Source organism: Myotis brandtii, unplaced genomic scaffold (assembly GCF_000412655.1).
Source record: "Myotis brandtii unplaced genomic scaffold, ASM41265v1 scaffold115, whole genome shotgun sequence".
Lineage (NCBI taxonomy): Eukaryota > Metazoa > Chordata > Mammalia > Chiroptera > Vespertilionidae > Myotis > Myotis brandtii.
The window spans coordinates 5,893,242-5,910,925 of record NW_005353967.1 but is presented as its reverse complement, the minus strand read 5'-3'; the positions used below and the strand labels follow the sequence as shown (position 1 = coordinate 5,910,925).

Sequence of the window (17,684 nt, the reverse complement as noted above, 5' to 3'; positions counted from 1 at the left end):
AGACACTAGCTGTGGGTAAGGGGTGTCCCCGTGATCCAGGCGCTGGGTGTTTTATGTCAACTGGGGATCCGTGGCCAGGGAAGCCCTGTGGTGGGTGTGCTCTAGGCCTTTCTCGGGGGAGAGAGGGCTCTGCAGCCAGACAGACACTCAGACAAAGAAGGGGGCTGTGCAGCCCTTCCAGCCATGCTCTTGGCCAAATACTCGGGGTATCACTCCGTTATCCTCGATGTGAGGGGCCCAGAAAACGGCACCATCTCCTTGACAGGAGCTGGACTCGCCACAACTTTAGAAATAAGACAACATGCACAAGCCGTCGGGGGTGGGGGATCCCACTTTACGAACCCTGTTCTGCGTCACCACGACACGTGTGTGTAAGGGCACACGCGCAGGAGGCCTGACTCAACCACACAATGCACACTGCTGGGTGGCAGTCACGGAGACGCTGAGGAGCGTGCGGCGGACTCACTGCCGTAACCTCAGCACGTGCTTGGGAAGGAGGCTTAAATGGAAGTGCACGACGTTGTCGTGTGGGTGCTGCTGATGTGAAGCAGGCATGACTGGCCTGATGCATGCATGTCCTCTGCGAATGGCCAAGGACACTTAGAAGTCAGACACTCGCTGCCGGGGGTCCCAGGCAACTCGGCCTCAAGGAGGCCATATGAGCGGGAGGCTGAGAGCCAGGCATGGCCCCAAGCTGAAGAGACTCGTCACCACACTCCCAGACTCTGCTGGGAACAGGCCTGGGCACCTGTCCTTCTCCAGAAGTGGAATCACAGGGGTCCTGGACAGTTCACTCTGTTCTGATTTCTGTAGATAACAAAGTATTTTGTGCAGAAGAGAGTTCGGCACAACTTGGGCAGGGGATGGTGGGGCCTCCAAGGTCAGGGCCGCTGCCCGGCTGAGGACGTGGGCTGAAGTTTCCTTCCTCCATTTCCCCCAGAAGTGTTAACCCTTATTTGCAAGAGTGGCTGCCCAGGCTGTGTGAGTCCACAAGTCGGAGCACCTGGGCTGTGGCTCTATAGGGAGGTTTCCAAAGTCCTCCGGCGAGGCTACCACTGCCGGCGGCTTCCCAGGGAAGTGAGCCTTTGCTCAGAGGACGGCTAGAGCTGTGACGGCGAAAGGCAGGGGCAGCACTGTAGGATGGTACCGCGTGTCTGTATGGAGAGGCTGCCCTGCCCTCTGCTTTGGTGGCATTAAAGGCCCAGGATGTCCACCAGCTGATGGCTCCCTTCCGGCCTCTGCTTCCAGGTTCAACAAGGACATCGAGTTTATGATCGGCCACAAGCCCAACATCTTCTGGCAAATCACGTGGCGAGTGGTCAGCCCGCTGCTCATGCTGGTCATCTTCCTGTTCTTCTTCGTGATCAACGTCAATAAGGAGCTGATATACAGCGTCTGGGACCCTGCCTATGTGAGCGTACAGGGACTGCTGGCCGGGGTGGGGGGCATGTCCCCCGTGAGGAGGCATGTGGAGGCAGAGGAGATGGGGGACACATGGGGGGAAAGGGATGTGGGGAAGGTGTGGGGGCAGAGGAAGTAAGGGAGGCATGGAAGACAGAGGAGGTGGGGGAGGTGTGGGAAGCAGGTGTGTGTGGGAGGAGCCTTAGGTCTCCCTTCCCTCCCCCACAAGGGCCAGGAGGTGAGAATCTTGGGGAGAAGGGGCACTGTGCCCCTGAAGGAGACCTTGCTGGCTGTCTTTGTGTCTGTTCACCATGTGGTTGCTCTCTCCACAGGAGGAATTTCCCAAATCTGAGAAGGTCCCATACCCAAGCTGGGCATATGGCGTGGTGGTTATCGTTGCTGGCGTGCCCTGCCTCAGCATCCCTTGCTTTGCCATCTACAAGCTCATCAGGAACCGCTGCCAGAAGCAAGAAAGCCAGCAGGGGCTGGTCAGCACCATGTCCACAGCCTCCATAAATGGGGACCTGAAGTACTGAGTGCCCCGCCCACGGCTGCATGTGTGCATGTACAGATGCATGTGTGAGCATGTGCGTGTGCACATGGGTATATGTATATATATACATAAATGCATGTGTTCATACAGGTATGCACCTGTGTGAGTGTGCACATAGATGAGAGTATGTATAATGCATGTACGTACATTATATGTATATGTGTACATGTGTGTAAGTCACATGCACATGAGTATGCGTGCACATGTGAGTGTGTATACATGTGCTTCTGTGTATGTGCCTATATGATTTTGTGTACATATGCACGAGTGGTACACACGTGTCAGCACATACATATATATGTATATGAATACATACAAATGTGCATGCGGGTAAGCATGTGTACATGTGTGCATAAATATATGTGTTGGTTCATATGTGTGTGTGCACATGCTAGTTGTGTATTTATAAATGTGTGGTTATGTATGTGGCATGTATAATGTTCTCTGGGCATGTCTGTGCACATATGTACACATACATGTTGTCCTGCAGCATACATGTCTCCCACGTGGGGCCCAGCTGTCCTCTTGGTTCCCTGTGTCACGGATGTGGTGGGGCCTATGCTCAGGTCCTGCCCTGCCTTCCAAGGGAAAGTCAGTCAAAAGCGACAGCAGGAGACGGGAATGTGTTGCTGTCTTGGCTCCTTGGAACAGTCTTGTTGCCCCGCCCCGTCCCTTCGCTGTCCACCCTGTGACCTAGGAGCTCCTGCAGGAATGTTGCAATTTTACCCCGCCTGCAAGAGGCCTCAGGCCCCTAGGCCAGCGAGACCCAGCCGGCAGAGAGTCCCGAGTCTTGGCAACGTTCCAGCTTAATAAATATTAACCCATTTAATTATTGCTTCTGGCTGCCACAAATAGATGACAGTTAAATAAAACTCAACTTGGCATAATTGAAGGCAGAAACACCCTTTGTGTTTTTTTAAGAGGACATTAACTGTGTGAATTTTTAGCCCGATGTTGGAAAAGATGGGTTATAGGGTAACTCAGCTTGGTCACTGCGGTTGAGCACAGCTCCTATGTCCTGAGCAATGTCAGGGACCGTGAGCCCCTGCCAGACCGTCCACTTGGGGCTACTTAGTGAAGGGAAGGTCTCCGCCCCATCATGGATGCAACATTCAACCTCAGCCAAAGTCACTTGGCACTTGGGGTGTTTATTTCAATGAACTGGTCACTTCCATTTCCCGTGGAAACATCTGGAAGTTTAAGCTAAAGTGGACTTTTTGAGAGTTCTCTGGGCAGGTTCGGGAGAGCTGAGTGGAGGGTGGGACCTGCTGTCACATCCCATCCGTCCACGGGAGATGCCCCACTGCACGCTCCCCTCTCCCAGCGCCTCCTGTGCAACAGCGACCACCGATTTCAGCCCTGAAACCCGGCTGAAAACCTCCAAACACCTCGGCATGTCTGCAGTCCTCTTACACGGCCAGTCACCTGACCACCATGATCTATAGAAACCTCCAGAGGTGGAATGGGAGGCCTGCTCACAGCTCTCCACCCCAGGCCACATTAGTGCATCCCTGCCCAGGAGGCCCACAGGCCCCACCACGCTCTGGTCTCCACCACCAGGTGCCACTGGCCTCTGTGGGACCTCACCTCCTTCTCTCCACAAAGTTCTGACCCTTGATTGGGAAATGCTCATCAGCATCCGGGGGTGCAGGAGAGGAGAGACTGGGTGGGCTAATCCCATCAGTTCCTGCCCCCTATGAGTGCCTCATTTTACAGATGTGCTAGCTTTGCAAATTGTTAGACATGCAGGTTTTATGAGCATAAAGTTTATAAATAAATCATTGTATTTCATATTCTCAGCCTAACTGTTGTTCAAATGTAGAGGGATGAGCAGAGGGAGCAGCAGAGCCATCTGAAAGGATGGTGCAGAGCTGGGGTTCTGTTTCCAGGGCTTCCTCTGAAGAAGCCACGGCCTGGTGTCCACGGAGCACAGGTGTGGTGGGTGGGGTGGCCCTGTGTGCAGTGGGTGTCACCCTGCCCACCTGCTGCCTGAGGACAGCAGTGGATGTTGAGGGTGGCACTGGGTGCTGAGCGTGGGGGGAAGCTGCAGGGCTAAGAGGAGGAAGCCCATCCTACTCCACCCCCAGCCCTGACCCCAAAGGTCACCACTGTGTGATTCCATTTATATAACATTGTTGAAATGACAACTATAGATTAGAGGTGTCAGGGGTTAGGGAGAGGGTAGAAGTGAAAGGATGGTTGCTGTGTCCATAAGAAGAGACAGGAGGTGCCCTAGCTGGTTTGCTCAGTGGATGGAGCGTCGGCCTACGGACTGAAGGGTTCCAGGTTTGATTCCGGTCGGGGGCGCGTGCCCGGGTTGCGGGCTCGAACCCCAGTGGGTGGTGTGCGGGCGGCAGCCAATCAATGATTCTCTCTTATCATTGATGTTTCTATCTCTTTCGCCTTCTCCCTTCCTCTCTGAAATCAATAAAAATATATTTAAAAAAGAAAGAAAAACAGACAGGAGGGACCCTCTGGTGATGGACAGGTCCTGAGCTGACATATGGACATCAACATCCCATTGTGATGTTGACAAGATATTTGCAAGATGTTGCCATCGGGGGAACTGGGTGCATGGCTCTCTGTAGTATTTCTTAGACGATGATCTCACAATCAAGATAGCCAAGTGTGCCCCAGTCTTGGGGCCCCTGAGTGTCCCCGCAGGGAACAGGGGCCCTTGTTGGAAATGGTTCATTGGTGGTGGCACCTGTGGGCTGTCAGCACCGAGCGTACGAGATGGGAGGGGGCCAGGGAGGGGCTGCGTGCCAGAGCAGGGCCTGGCTGAGTTAGCAATTAACTGGGTCTACGGTTTTCCTTTAAATAACAAAAAAAATACACCTGAAGGAGAGACTGCTCCTTGCTTCAAGGCCCAGCCGAGGCCAGAGCATTGAGTCTCCAGGGTTCCAGAGACCGGGCATGGCGAGCGCCCCGGGACCAGACCTACCGGGGGACAGCAGCGAGGATGAGAGGCCCAAGTGGGACAACAAGCTCCAGTATCTCCTGAGCTGTGTGGGGTTTGCTGTGGGCCTGGGCAACATCTGGAGGTTCCCGTACCTGTGCCAGAGCCACGGGGGAGGTGAGCCTGTGCCAGCCGCATCCTCAAACAGGAGAAGGGGAACGGTCGCACCTCGGCCTGGGTCGTCACTGGTTCCTGCCGGGTGGGAGTGGTCCTTCCGGAAAGAGTGCTACACCATGGCCCAGGGAGAAACTGTCTGAGGGCATCAGAGCTCTTGGGACCCAGGCGAACCCTCCCAACACTGCTCCTGCCCAGCCTTGCCTTGGGGTTGCCCCTGTGTCAGACTTGCCAGGCCTTTGGTTCCTGAGTCTTTGCGCTGTCAGCTCCTTGCTCTCCTCGAAAGAGGTTGGGCTTTGAGCATCCCTAAGACAGCGGGTCTCCACAGGAGGCTGCGGGTCTATGGGGAAATGCAGCCTGTTAGAGTCTCTCTCTCTTTTTTTAAATTGATTTTTAGAGAAAGGAAGGGGGGGTTGTTGTTGCATTATTTAAGCACTCATTGGTTGATTCTTGTATGTGCCCTGACTGGGGATCAAGCCTGCAACCTTGGCATATCCGGACGATGCTGTAATCAGCTGAGCTACCAGCCAGGGCAGTAGAGTCATTTTATTGATAGAAGGACACGACTAAAGCCGTGAGCTTGTCTCTCTTGGCGCAGCGTGAACGTGCGTGAGGACTTGAGGGCACAGACAGGCATGAACCACCCTGGGCAGCCGTCCTGGATCAGCTCCAGATTTTGTCCCCCGACATGATGAGCAGGGACTTCCCAGCCTGGGCTCATTCTTCTCTGGGGCCCCACCCTCTGGTTGTCTTGCCTCCATGCCAGGTCCACTTGCCTTCCAGGCACCTCTGCTCCTGAGCGACTTGAGGGCTCCCAGAGGGTCCCTCGAGGTGATCACCAGGCCCCAGGAGGTCTCTGGTTGGAAATGTGGGGAGCATTTCTTTGGGCAATTCCTCTGGCCCTTCCTGCCTCGGAAGCGAGGGTTGAAGGAAAGTCTGTGGGTGGGCGGGTGGGTGAGCTCTCCCCCCACGCTTTCTGGTCAGAAGCCATCCTTTCCCACTTCCAGGGCAAACAGGTGGCTGTCCTGGTGGCCACAGGGAGCCAGGGGACAGGGCTGAGTCTGAGGGAAACGGGCAGGAAGGTCTGGGTTCTGCGGGAGCTCCGTGGCCCCACTCCGCAGAGCAGAGCAGAGCAGAGCCGACAAAGGCACTGCTTGACGTGGCTTGCCTGGTTATGAGGGCAACAGTTCTGTAAAGTTTGCTTATTTTTTCTGAATATAAGAAGGTTCACGGCATGTAGAAATTTTTGAAAATGTAGACGAGATGGAGGAAACTTGCCTGTCACTCGCCCCCAGAGGTGTCAGAACCTTTATGGGGGTTTGGGGCAAGGCAGCACCTTGAGCCTTGTGTCTCCCGACAGTAAGCCTCCCCCAGGCCCCTCGGAAAGCTCACAACACCATTCTCCCGACAGCCCGGGGAGGCCCAGGGTCTGGGGTGGGAGAGCCGGCCTGGTCTGCAGGCCTTGCAGGCAGAGGCTGCAGGTCCTGATTGTGCTGGGTGCCTGGGTCTGTGGCTCTGGGAGAGGCCAGGGCTTCTCTCACACGGCTCAGCCACCAGGACCAAGCTTTCTGTCCGCTCCTTCCACTGCATGGCTGGCGAGGGACAGAGAGACAGGTCCCACCCCAACACGGGGCACAGCTGGGCAGACAATCTGAGGCACTGACCTTCCCCAGAATTCTGTGTGAATGGGGCAGCTCCATGGCCCGAGGGAGCCGGTCACCAGGGGTCACGGGGTCTCAGTAGGAACAGAACAGCTCATTTGCTGATGAAAGCGCCTCTAAAGCACTGACAAGCTGGATGCGGCCAAGTGATTTAAGACAGCAGCACCGGGCCCCACGTGCGCTCCGTCCCCTCTCCGGGAGGCTGCGGTGATCGTCCTGCCCAGGTGCCATGCCCTGCTGACCGCAGCATCCTTGCAGGGGCCTTCCTCATCCCCTACCTCATCGCCCTGGCCTTCGAGGGGATCCCGCTGTTCCACATCGAGCTCGCCATCGGCCAGCGCCTGCGCAGAGGCAGCGTCGGGGTGTGGAAGGCCATCTCCCCCTACCTGGGCGGAGTCGGTACGCTGCCTTTCTGGGACCCTGCCCACAGCTGCAGGGGAGGGACAGGGTGAGGGCTGCTGTTCCAAAGGCGTGGTGGGTTTGCTTGTGATTCAGAACCTGCAGGCAAAGGAGGGACCTGGTATAAAGGTGCAGGGAGACCCCGGCAGCAGTGTCCCTGTGGGAGCCACCCCCAGTCACACTCCGAGGAGGCCCCATTCGGTTCCCCTGAGGAACGACTTGGGTGGAGGGTGTTGCATGGAGTGAGCTCAGGGTGCAGGAGGAGGCAACAGGCTGGCCCCACAAAGCAGCGGCAGGCTGTCCCGTGTCTTGAGCCCTGTGGGCCTGTGTACACGCTGAGCCCGCGTGCCCCGGAAGCTCGTGGGCATGGATGAAGGGGCTGAAAAGGGCTTCATAAAATGAAGTGTCCTGCGGCCCGATGTGGGGCAGCAGAAATGGCGGAAGGTGAGTCAAGACAGTCTGTAACAGGGAGGACGGTGACGGTCCGTCGTGTGCCCACAGGGCTGGGCTGCTTCACCGCGTCCTTCCTGATCAGTCTCTACTACAACACCGTCCTGACCTGGGTGCTGTGGTACCTCCTCAACTCCTTCCAGCACCCGCTGCCCTGGAGCACCTGCCCGCTGAACCTCAACCAGACAGGTAGTGCCCGGGACCAGGGGAGTTCACGCCCTGCCTTCGTGCGGAGCCCCTCATGGTCACCCTGAAATAGCGCGTCTGAACTCCGATTCTCTTCTCCTGTGTCTCTGCTCACTGCTGGGCCCAGGGGCCCACAGACACGCTCCGCTGTGGGCTCAGAGCCACGCTGGGCCCAGTGATGAGAGGATTAGCAGGGGATGGTGGCGTTGGCTGAATTAGGTTGTTAGGTCCAGACCCCGGCCTAGTGCTGGATCTGACTAGATCTCGGCCACATGGGAAACGGTCATTGTTTTCAGCAGTTTGCTCACGTTCTCCCCTCCCACCTCTGGTTGGTATGAGCTTGCGTTTCACTCATTCTGAACCATGCCGACCCTGGGTGCCTGACGGTAAGTCAGGCCTGGAGGCTCCCTGTGTCCACCCCATTGGCCATGCTGGGCGCCCTGGGCAGAGGAGGGCACCGGTCCAGGGTGCATTATGCACAGTCTCATTCCTGGGCGGAGGATGCAAAGCCCAAATCCCACCTGAGCCCCGAGGCCAGCCCCGTGACCAGACCTCCTGGTTTCAGGGTTCGTGGAGGAGTGCCAGGGCAGCAGCTCCGTCAGCTACTTCTGGTACCGGCAGACGCTGAACATCACGGCCGACATCGACTACAGCGGCTCCATCCAGTGGCGGCTGCTGGTCTGCTTGGCGGCCTGCTGGGCAGTCCTATACCTGTGTGTCATCAGAGGCATCGAATCCACCGGAAAGGTGAGAGCCTGCGGGGCAGACCCTCTCCCTCACTCCCTCCAAGTGCAGAGCCCCCTCTCCCCCACTGCCGTCAGAGTGGGTTTAGAGGCTCTGCTGGGAGAGGTTTGGGCATCAAGACTGTCATATCTCCTTGGAGAATCAATGCCTTTATCCGTACAGAGTGACCGTCCTTACCCTAGTCATAGACTTTGCTCTGAAGTCGATTAAGATATTAACATAGCCACCCAGCCTTCTCCGACCATGTTGACATCCTATGTTTTTCCATTCTGCTTCTTTTAACCTGTTGGAACCTCTGTTTAAAGTGGGTTTCTTTTTTTTTTTTCTTTTTTTTAAAATATATTTTATTGATTTTTTACAGAGAGGAAGGGAGAGAGATAGAGAGTTAGAAACATCGATAAGAGAGAAACATCGACCAGCTGCCTCCTGCACATCTCCCACTGGGGATGTGCCCGAAACCCAGGTACATGCCCTTGGCCGGAATCGAACCTGGGACCTTTCAGTCCGCAGACTGACGCTCTATCCACTGAGCCAAACCGGTTTCGGCTAAAGTGTGTTTCTTGTCCTCGACAGCATGCAGTTGGTCTTGCTTTTCCCCCAATCTAATCTGATGATCCCTGCCTTTTGTGTAGAGTGTTCAGACTGCTTACATTTAATGCAATTATTGATCTGGTTCATATAAGTCTGTCACTTGTGTTTGTTTTGAACTTGTTAGGTCTGTTCTTTGTTTCTTTTTCTTTCTTTTTTGAGTATTCCGCCCCCCCCCTCCTTTAATCCTCACCTGAGGATATATTTTTAATTGATTCCAAAGAGAGAGGAAGAGAGAGGGAGAGAAAGAGAAACATCGATATAAGAGAAAAAACATCCATTGGCTGCCTCACACACAATCCCTGAGCGGGGTTTGAACTCATAACCTAGGTATGTGCCCAGACTGGGACTTAAACTTCTGACCCTTTGGTGTGCAGGACGTTGCTTCAACCAACTGAGCCATATCAGCAAGGGCCATACCTATCTTTTTAAGTCACTCCGTGCAGGTCCAGGCAACTGCAGACCCCGGCTCCCAGTCGTGGCTGTGCGGCTCTTGCACAGACTCACCCACGTGTGCACCTGGATGCTCCTCAGTGGGCGTGTGGGCGTCACAGCTCCTCTCACATGAGGGTCTCCACACTTGAGAGGACTGGAATTACTGAGGGTGACGGAGCAGCTGTGAGGCCCAACAAGCCAGCCAGCTACTCCAGACGGCCCAGTTAACGATGTGTCAGGGTGACTGCCAAAGTCAGCCTGGGGGGAAGTGAGAAAAGAGATTTATTTTGCATCGACACCGTGTGTGCAGACTCCTGCCCAAACCGGGCTGAGAGTGGGTGCGGGTGTGGGCAAGAGTGGGACCCCGAGGACCTGAGAGTGACCAGCCAGGGGGTCGGGGTGCGAAGAGGTGAAGCGAGAACTCAATGCCTGCACTGTGAACAAGAGGGAGGCCGCCGCACAGGAAGTCAGTGCTTCCCTCAGCTGACCCACAGGCACAAACACCCATGTGAGTCCACTGTGACCACCACAGTGAGCTCCAACCCCTCCAAGCTTGACCGGATCCCAGCCACCACCTCCCCAGTGCCCTCCGCCCTGACCTGACCTCGCCCCAGATGAATGACGGGCCACTGGCCACTGAGGCGTTTCCCCAGCAGGCCTGACTCTCTAAAGATTTTTATGCGGAACAGATACCATTGAAAAGTCTCACAATCTGGTCTTTCTTTTAGGTAATTTATTTCACAGCCTTGTTCCCCTACCTGGTCCTGACCATCTTCCTTATCAGAGGACTCACCCTGCCCGGCGCGACGGAAGGGTTAATCTACCTGTTCACTCCCAACGTAAGTTGGTCTCAAATGGAAGTCCAGGCACCAGGAAGCACACAAGTAGGGCCACAGCCAAGCCCAGCCCAGCTCATCCCACCCCCTGGCCTCGTGGGGTGAGGAGGAGGAGGAGGGGAGCGTGGGCCTCGGGAAGGAGGTCAGGGTCAGGGTGAAGGGGGCAGGAGGAGGACATGGTTTGGGGCATGCGGACTTTGGTGCTTGCAGGATGTTGGGCTCAGGGGAGAGGCTGGCTGGGCATCTGCTTCGCATCCCTAGTGCCCTGGACCCCACACCTCTGAGAACCTCGTCTAGCTGCACAGCCCCACCAGGCAAGGAGCCACGGGACCAAGGGTCCTGCCCACCAGAGCCCACAGCCCTTCTAGACATTCCATGCTCTCCAGATCCCAGCAGCCCCTGGCAGCTTCCGGGTGCTGCACCACATGCCCCAGGCTCCCCAGGCAGTGCCCGCCCCAGGGGAAGGGAAGGGGACATTTGTGTGGAAGTGTGTTTGCCCCCCCCCACCCCCCTGCAGGTGGGAGACTTCAAGTCACTCAAATCCACCAGGTCTGAGAGGAGCAGATCAGCACACCCAGGTTCAAGTCGCTCAGACCCATTTCCAGCCTGAGAGGGTCTGCAGCCAAGTTCTCAGCACCCACGTGTCCCATGTGGACGGGAGCTGTGGGTTCTTTGACACGTCACAGGACGGGAGGCCGAGTTTGCAAGCGGCCCTTCCAAGCACACTCCCTCCTACATGGTCCTCAACTGCCCCTGGGCCTGAGCAGGTGACGCCACTCATGACCGCTGCCCAGAGGAAGTCCTGGGCAAGCCCTGGGACAGCAGGCGTGGGGCGGGTGAGGTTGGCCTGTGGCACAGGGGCCTCCCGTCTCCCTCCAGATGCAGACCCTCCAGAGCCCCCGGGTGTGGCTGGACGCAGCCACCCAGATATTCTTCTCTCTGTCCTTGGCCTTCGGAGGACACATCGCGTTAGCGAGTTACAACCCGCCCAGGTAGGGCCGGGCTCAGGTGGGTCCCTTCCAACCGAGGTGCCGAGGTGCCGGGCCTATCTCACTAAGCACATCTTTATGAGGCTTCCTGCCTGGGACAGAGGGCAAGCGAAGGTGAACATGAGATGAGACCAGATTCTGGGCATTCCAGCAATTACTGAGTCATCCCCGGGGCCGGAGGTCAGGGCCTCCAGGCAGCCGCCCGCACGTTCCGGAGCCGCTGCTGGAAGAGAGCCCAGATAACCAAACCCAGGAACAAGGTCATAACTGGGGCGGGCACACCAACACAGACCACGCGTGTGGCTCCCGAGGTCGTGGAGCAGAGATGCCACGCGTGTCGCCTCTGTAGTCACTAAAGCAGACTCGGCCTCCGCTCTGCAAGGAGCCACAGCCACCTGGTACTCCCGTTACAACCACGGCATCGTAAACTACACAGTGGAGGCCCTGTGACACCCCTAAACCGAATTCCTGTGGTGTCAGTGTTCCCGCCCCTCAGAGCGGGCAGGGGCAGGGGGCAGAGGCCAAGGCCAGCTGGCCCTGGCTGTGTTGACAAGTTACTGTCTCAACTCTCACCCCAGTAGCTCCTGTGCAGTTAGTTCACCCACCTCAGCAGCCTGGAGGCAGGAGGGGCTGGTGAGGAGGGGTGGGCGGGAGGGGCCAAGGCTGTCCTGAGAGCACCAGGAATAGCGCAGAGTTTCTGGGTCACACACAGAGGGCCCAGGAGCAGCGTGGGGGCATCCAGATGGGGTGCTGAGGCAGCACGCTCCCTCCGAGTGTCCTCCCCGAGGGCCTAACCACAGCCAGGCGCTCCATCCGCTCAGGAACGACTGCGAGAAGGACGCAGTGACCATCGCCCTGATCAACAGCATGACCTCCCTCTATGCCTCCATTGCTGTCTTCTCTGTCTTGGGGTTCAAGGCGGCCAATGACTACGGGCACTGCTTGGACAGGTGAGCACAGTGTCCTGGGGCCACCAGATGGGGCCTGCTGCCCTAGGGTCCCACTCAGTGACCTCCTCGTTCCTTAGGGCAGGAAGGGGAGTGTCCCCCAAAGGGTATGTTCACCCAGAACATCGAACGTGACCTGATTTGAAAATAGGGTCTTTGCAGAGAGTGTTGATCAAGATGAGATCATACTGGATAGGGTGCCCCGAATCCAGGAGAGGGTTCTTATATGAGAGACACACAGGGAGAGGCCGTGTGATGACAAGCAGAGGCTGCAGGGGTACGGCCACGGCCCGGCAAGCCGAGAGCACCAGGAGCTGGAGAGGCAGGAAGGACGCCCCCGAGAGCTGCAGAAGGTGCTCTGCCATGTCCACGCCATGTCCACGGTGCTAACATGACACTGTTCTAAGGTGCTGGGCTGAGCCTGCAGAGGAAGGAAGAGGACAGACAGTGCTCCCAGGAGGGGCGGAAGGTTCCAGAGGCGCTGCGGGCCTGTGCCCTGGGGGGCAGTGTAATTCCCCCTGAGACGCCTGGTGAACACGAGCTGTTGATCCATTAACTGGGCTAGGGGTCAGCCGGTTAAGCTTCCGGGCGGCGTGTCCTACTCACTGCATTTAGTGACACATCAGTACTGTCCTTGGGGGACATTTAAACAGCAAAATCACCATCAAAAGGCACAAAAGATGTGAAAATCGTGGCCCTAACTGGGCTGTAAGAAGGATCCTGTCCATAGTAGAGGTGAGACAGGAAGGCGGTGCGGGCCTGGCCGGTCTCGGGGGGACGTACCGCTCTGAACATGTCCTCAGATACAACGGAAGGGCCATGGTGCTGACTCTGAGGTTACAAATAACTGCAACAAGCAGGCAAACTTGCAAATACAGAAGCACCTACGATACTCCTTTGGGTCAGGAGCCCTGGAGGTGGCGCGAAGCTCTTCCGACTGTGAGGCTAGAGGAGCAGAGCTTGGCCTACCCTCACTGGGCCTTCGGGGAGCCCTGCGCCCAGTGTCGGCTGGGGACCCACAGGTGCAGGAGGCAAGGAGCTGCCACTGCCCAGGGCCAGTTGTACCCTACCAGGGAGCGAACCCTCCAGGCCCGCCCTCCACCAGGTGTCCTGGAGACCCTGGCAGCTCCAAGGGGCTGACCCTCACTGGGATGGTCGTGGTCCTTTCTGGGCGTGTTCAGTTGTGGGAGCCAGGCCCACTGAGCGCTTACTCCGCCTCTGTCCCTGCAGGAACATCCTCAGCCTCACCAATGAGTTTGATTTCCCAGACCAGAGCATCTCCAGGGACGAGTACGCTGCTGTCCTCACACACCTGAATGCCACCCAGCCTGAGAGGTTGGCTGGGCTGCACCTGGAGTCCTGCCGTCTGCAAGACTTTCTGGATAAGGTACTGAGGGCCTGGCCTTGCTGCTGACGGCTGGCCAGGGCAGGGCGTCACTGGCTGTGAAGGAGTTGGCAGCTGTGCACAGGGCCGGCTGACCCTCGGGGCCCGTGCAGCAGGCTGAGATGGGCAGGTCCTCGGGGCAGTGGTCTGATGGTGCCTGAGCCCAGTGGCCCGGGTCCCAGGGCACATGCTGGCTGCAGGCTGTTGAAGGCACCTCACCCGAGGCCAGGAGGGTGTCAGGGCACATGTCTGCCAGCACAGGACATGTTGGTGCGTGTGTCTGAGCATGAGGAGTGTCGGTGTATGTGTCAAGCTTGGGAGCCCGTGCACGTGTGTCCCAGTGCGGCTGTGCGTGTCTTGCAGAGCGCCTCAGGCACGGGCCTGGCATTCATTGTCTTCACGGAGGCCATCCTGCACATGCCGGGAGCACCCGCGTGGGCTGTGCTCTTCTTCTCGATGCTGTTCACCTTGGGACTGTCATCCATGTTCGGGAACATCGAGGGTGTCATCACGCCACTCCTGGATATGGGGGTCCTGCCACGATGGGTCCCCAAGGAGATCCTGACTGGTGAGTGTCCTCGCTGTTCGCCTGCCTCTGGTTTCACTCCTACCCACTGTCCAGACACCCTCCTCCATGAGGGCTCGAGGGCCGTGTCAGTCTCATGGAGGGCGGGGTCAGCCTTGTCACCTCTCAGGGCTGGTCCCAGTGGCCCTATACTGACTCCCAAGGGCCATGATGGGGAGCGGAGCAGGGCTGGATCAGGGATCCCCTCTCACACTGCCCTCTGAGGCCAGTCCCAGCAAACTCCTGCCCTCTGGGCACAGTTCAGGAATCGGTGGGGACAAGCAGACAGGGGGAGGGTGGGAGAGCTGGGTGGGCAGCAGCAGGGCGGCTTGCGAGGCATGAGTGTGTGTGCCCGCAGGGACGGTCTGCCTGCTCTGCTTCCTCGTGGCAACCTGCTTCACGCTGCAGTCCGGGAACTACTGGCTCGAGGTTTTCGACAAATACGCTGCTTCCCTGAACCTGATCATCTTCGCCTTCTTCGAGGTGATCGGCGTCGTCTATGTTTATGGGATGGAACGGTGAGTTCCACTTCCTTTGGCGTCGGCTGGGGCTGGGGTCCTGCCCCTCTGTCCCCAGCATCCCTTGTATACAATGTCTGGGCATCGTGGCTGCCAGTCTCCAGGGCAGCTACAGGGATGAGACAGAATCATCTGAGGCCCCTCCCAAGAGTGGCACCCAGGTATCCACAGAAGCCCCCATAGGACCCACCCATGTGTCTGTACCAGCCTCCCAGACTGTGGGGAGACAAGAAACAAAATGGCTAGTTTCCAGCCAGGTGGGGCAGACTCCTCAAGTACAAGGATAGGTAGACGCTAGGGCACAGGAGGCCCAGATGCCCTCCTGGAGGCCTCCGAGAAGGCTTAGCACCTGTCCTACCCATCTCTACCTGGCTCAGGCCTGCTGCGTACTTGTCACTCACATCTTCACTCACACCTGGACTCACCTGGACTCACACCTGCATTTGCACCTGTAACTTGCACCTGCCACACACACACTCAGACCTGCACTCACACCTGCCACCCCGGACCACAGCCTTGCCCGAGTGGCCCTAGAGGTTGTACTCTCTGTCCTTGGTTCCAAGGAATATTGGAAGTCACAAATCCAGGGCCTTCCCCCCGCTCTGTGGGCACAGGGGCCAGCGTGCTTGTCCCGAGGTGAGACACTGCCCACCTGGAGAGGAGCAAGTGAGAGGCAGCTGTCTGGCAGGGGCCTGACCTGGTAATGGGGGATGGACAGTGAGCCCTGGACTTCAGCCAGCTGTGGGATCTTGGGAAACACCTGGAGTGGAGCTGGGCTGGAGGGAGCAAGCAGAGGGAGGGCCTCAGGGGGTCCTGCCCTTCCATTGGCTTCTAGATGCAGTTGCTGTACATTCGGGGTCAATGCTGTCCAGGTCCCTTCTCCACCCTGGGCACTGAGGGCACCAGGTCAGGCACCTGCTTCCTTCTCACAGCTGGGCTGGCAGGAGCTTTGCTGCTTCTCACCCAGCAGCTGAACCTCCCAGGGGTGGAACTCACAGTTCCTGCCCAGAGGCACCTCACCCAGGGGCCAGGCTGGGGCTGGGCTGACCTCCTCCTTGCTGACTGGCACAGGCAAGGAGCCCCTCAAGCATCTCCTGCCCAGTCCCCTTCCTCGGCCGGACTGACCTTGCTCAGGACATTTCCACTTACTGACGGGAGTTGAGTCCTCATCAGGATCTGAGAGGGCTGCCCGTCGGGTGGCTACTCAGGAAGCCATGAGGGCAAAGGATGGCATGGAGTGGGGGACAGCCCCTCAGGCCACATCTTGGTGACACTGGATGAAGCTGCTGGTGGAGCATGTGGGCTTGCAGACATGGGGCCCGGTGGGGGAACCTAAGCCCAATGTCTCTGGCAGGTTCTGTGACGACATTGAATGGATGACCGGGAGGCGGCCTGGCCTCTACTGGCGTGTGACCTGGAAGGTCATCAGCCCCCTGCTGCTGCTGACCATCTTCGTGGCTTATATTATCTTCCTGGTCTGGACAACACTGAGCTACAAGGCCTGGAACCCCCAATACGTAGGTCCTTCGGATGGGGACCCAGGGACCCTGGGATCTGCCTCGGGCCTGGCCTGGCCCGGCTCTGGTGCTCCCAAGCCCAGATGACATTCATGGTGGACAAGTGTACCCTAAGTGACCCTGTGGGCTGCCTTTGCTGTGTCATCCGAGGTCAGGAGGCCCCGAGAGTGCCCTGGAGCATCAGAGGTGACTCAGGCAGCCCGGACAGCCTCAGCCAGTAGCAGGAGGACAAGCAGTTTCCAGACTCTGGTGACATCACAGGTCCCCCCCCTATAGCCCCGCACACAGAGGTGTAGCCTCCAGCCACACTTCCCAAGTGCTGTGGGGACAAGCTCCTCACACTGCCCACTCCTAGTCTGAGATGAGAGAAGGTGCATGTAGCACGTGTCACTGAACTGCCACCAAGCCCTGTCCGAGGGCTGAGCCATGTGGCCCGGCTGACCTGCCACCCCGTCTAGCCACTCTGAACCTCACTGTGCTCCTGTGGGGAGCATGGAAGCAATTCCGTCCAAACCCCCCTTTGGAAAGGGGAGCTGCCCAAGATACCATGGGCAGGAGAAGGAGACATGGAGCTGTTTCTCAAAGAATTTTTGTGAATATTATCCTATTAGGTTCATACAATAGTGCCTTGTGAACCTCAAAGGAAGGACCTGAAGTCGGTGTGTTGTCTCGTTCCCCAACAGAGGGGATAGAGGGCGTCCCAGGGCCTAATGATGCCCCGTGGGTCAGGCCGAGGCAACCTCACGATGGTGGGTTCCCTCGGGTGGACAGGGTGACTCTTTTCAGAACACAGCCCCTTAGGTTCCCGGCCTGTCTCTCAGAGCCCAGCCCCCACAGGAGGCTTGGCCCACGTCCTGTCCTAAGCCTTCATCCCCCTGTGCCCTCACTGCTCAGGGAGCAGCCTCTGGCCCTGTGTCTTTTCCATTCATCCACCTGGAATGAACCAACCTGCTGCTTCATTTCAGGAAGAGATTGGGGGAAGCTGCCCACCCACCACATTCACTTGGCTGTGGGTCAGCCTCGCTCTGCCCCGGTGGTGGGGAGGGGGGGACGCTGCCCCCTCCCTTGGACACTCACCCTGTGGCCTTGTGTCTCTGCAGAAGCAGTTCCCCTCTCGGCAGGAGAAGTCCTACCCGGGCTGGGTGCAGGCCATCTGTGGGCTCCTGTCCTTCTTGCCCGCACTGTTGGTCCCGGGAGTTGCGATGGCCCAGCTGCCCATCTGGCGCAGGAGGAAGCAGAAGAATGTGCAGCAGAACATGCGCCTGAAGCTGCAGGACAGCAAGGTCTCCGACAGCGAGATCCGCTGAGGGCGGGAGGGCCTGGCCTGTACGCCCTCGTTCACAGATCACCCGACCCCATTATACTCACCGACCCCGAGACCTGTGGTTGTTGCTTTCAGACACTCTCATGCCTCCGACCCTCTCAGCACACAGCCCAG

General features: G+C 57.8%; 2 protein-coding genes across 3 annotated transcripts in view; both read left to right on the top strand.

Annotated features, from left to right (window-relative positions):
- The window catches only part of SLC6A19 (solute carrier family 6 (neutral amino acid transporter), member 19), a 15,194-nt gene extending 11,525 nt beyond the window's left edge, over positions 1–3,669 (top strand). The window contains exons 11-12 of the mRNA XM_005857901.2: positions 1,249–1,411; positions 1,734–3,669. Coding sequence (XP_005857963.1) covers positions 1,249–1,411; positions 1,734–1,937 — 367 coding nt within the window. The 3' untranslated portion in view covers positions 1,938–3,669. The remainder of the gene's footprint in view (positions 1–1,248; positions 1,412–1,733) is intronic.
- Positions 3,670–4,801: 1,132 nt separating this feature from the next.
- On the top strand, positions 4,802–17,623 carry SLC6A18 (solute carrier family 6 (neutral amino acid transporter), member 18). 2 transcript variants are annotated; one of them, XM_005857899.2, is made up of 12 exons: positions 4,802–5,030; positions 6,947–7,087; positions 7,589–7,726; positions 8,289–8,470; positions 10,219–10,329; positions 11,206–11,318; positions 12,137–12,265; positions 13,493–13,649; positions 14,010–14,214; positions 14,570–14,729; positions 16,084–16,246; positions 17,347–17,623. In XM_005857899.2, exons 1-12 carry the CDS (start codon positions 4,871–4,873, stop codon positions 17,551–17,553), a joined length of 1,866 nt encoding a protein of 621 aa, XP_005857961.1. In that variant the 5' UTR covers positions 4,802–4,870; the 3' UTR covers positions 17,554–17,623. The 2 variants fall into 2 exon arrangements, with proteins under 2 accessions (XP_005857961.1, XP_005857962.1); XM_005857900.2 differs by lacking the exons at positions 6,947–7,087; positions 7,589–7,726 and having other exon boundaries at positions 4,803–5,030.
- The last annotated feature ends 61 nt before the right edge of the window (positions 17,624–17,684 follow it).

Excerpts from the sequence above, each read along its gene's own strand:
- SLC6A18 (XM_005857899.2), top strand. The coding sequence starts at position 4,871 with ATGGCGAGCGCCCCGGGACCAGACCTACCGGGGGACAGCAGCGAGGAT. Across the intron at positions 8,471-10,218 it reads GCATCGAATCCACCGGAAAG|GTAATTTATTTCACAGCCTT; the intron begins GTGAGAGCCTGC and ends TCTTTCTTTTAG. Across the intron at positions 10,330-11,205 it reads TCTACCTGTTCACTCCCAAC|ATGCAGACCCTCCAGAGCCC; the intron begins GTAAGTTGGTCT and ends GTCTCCCTCCAG.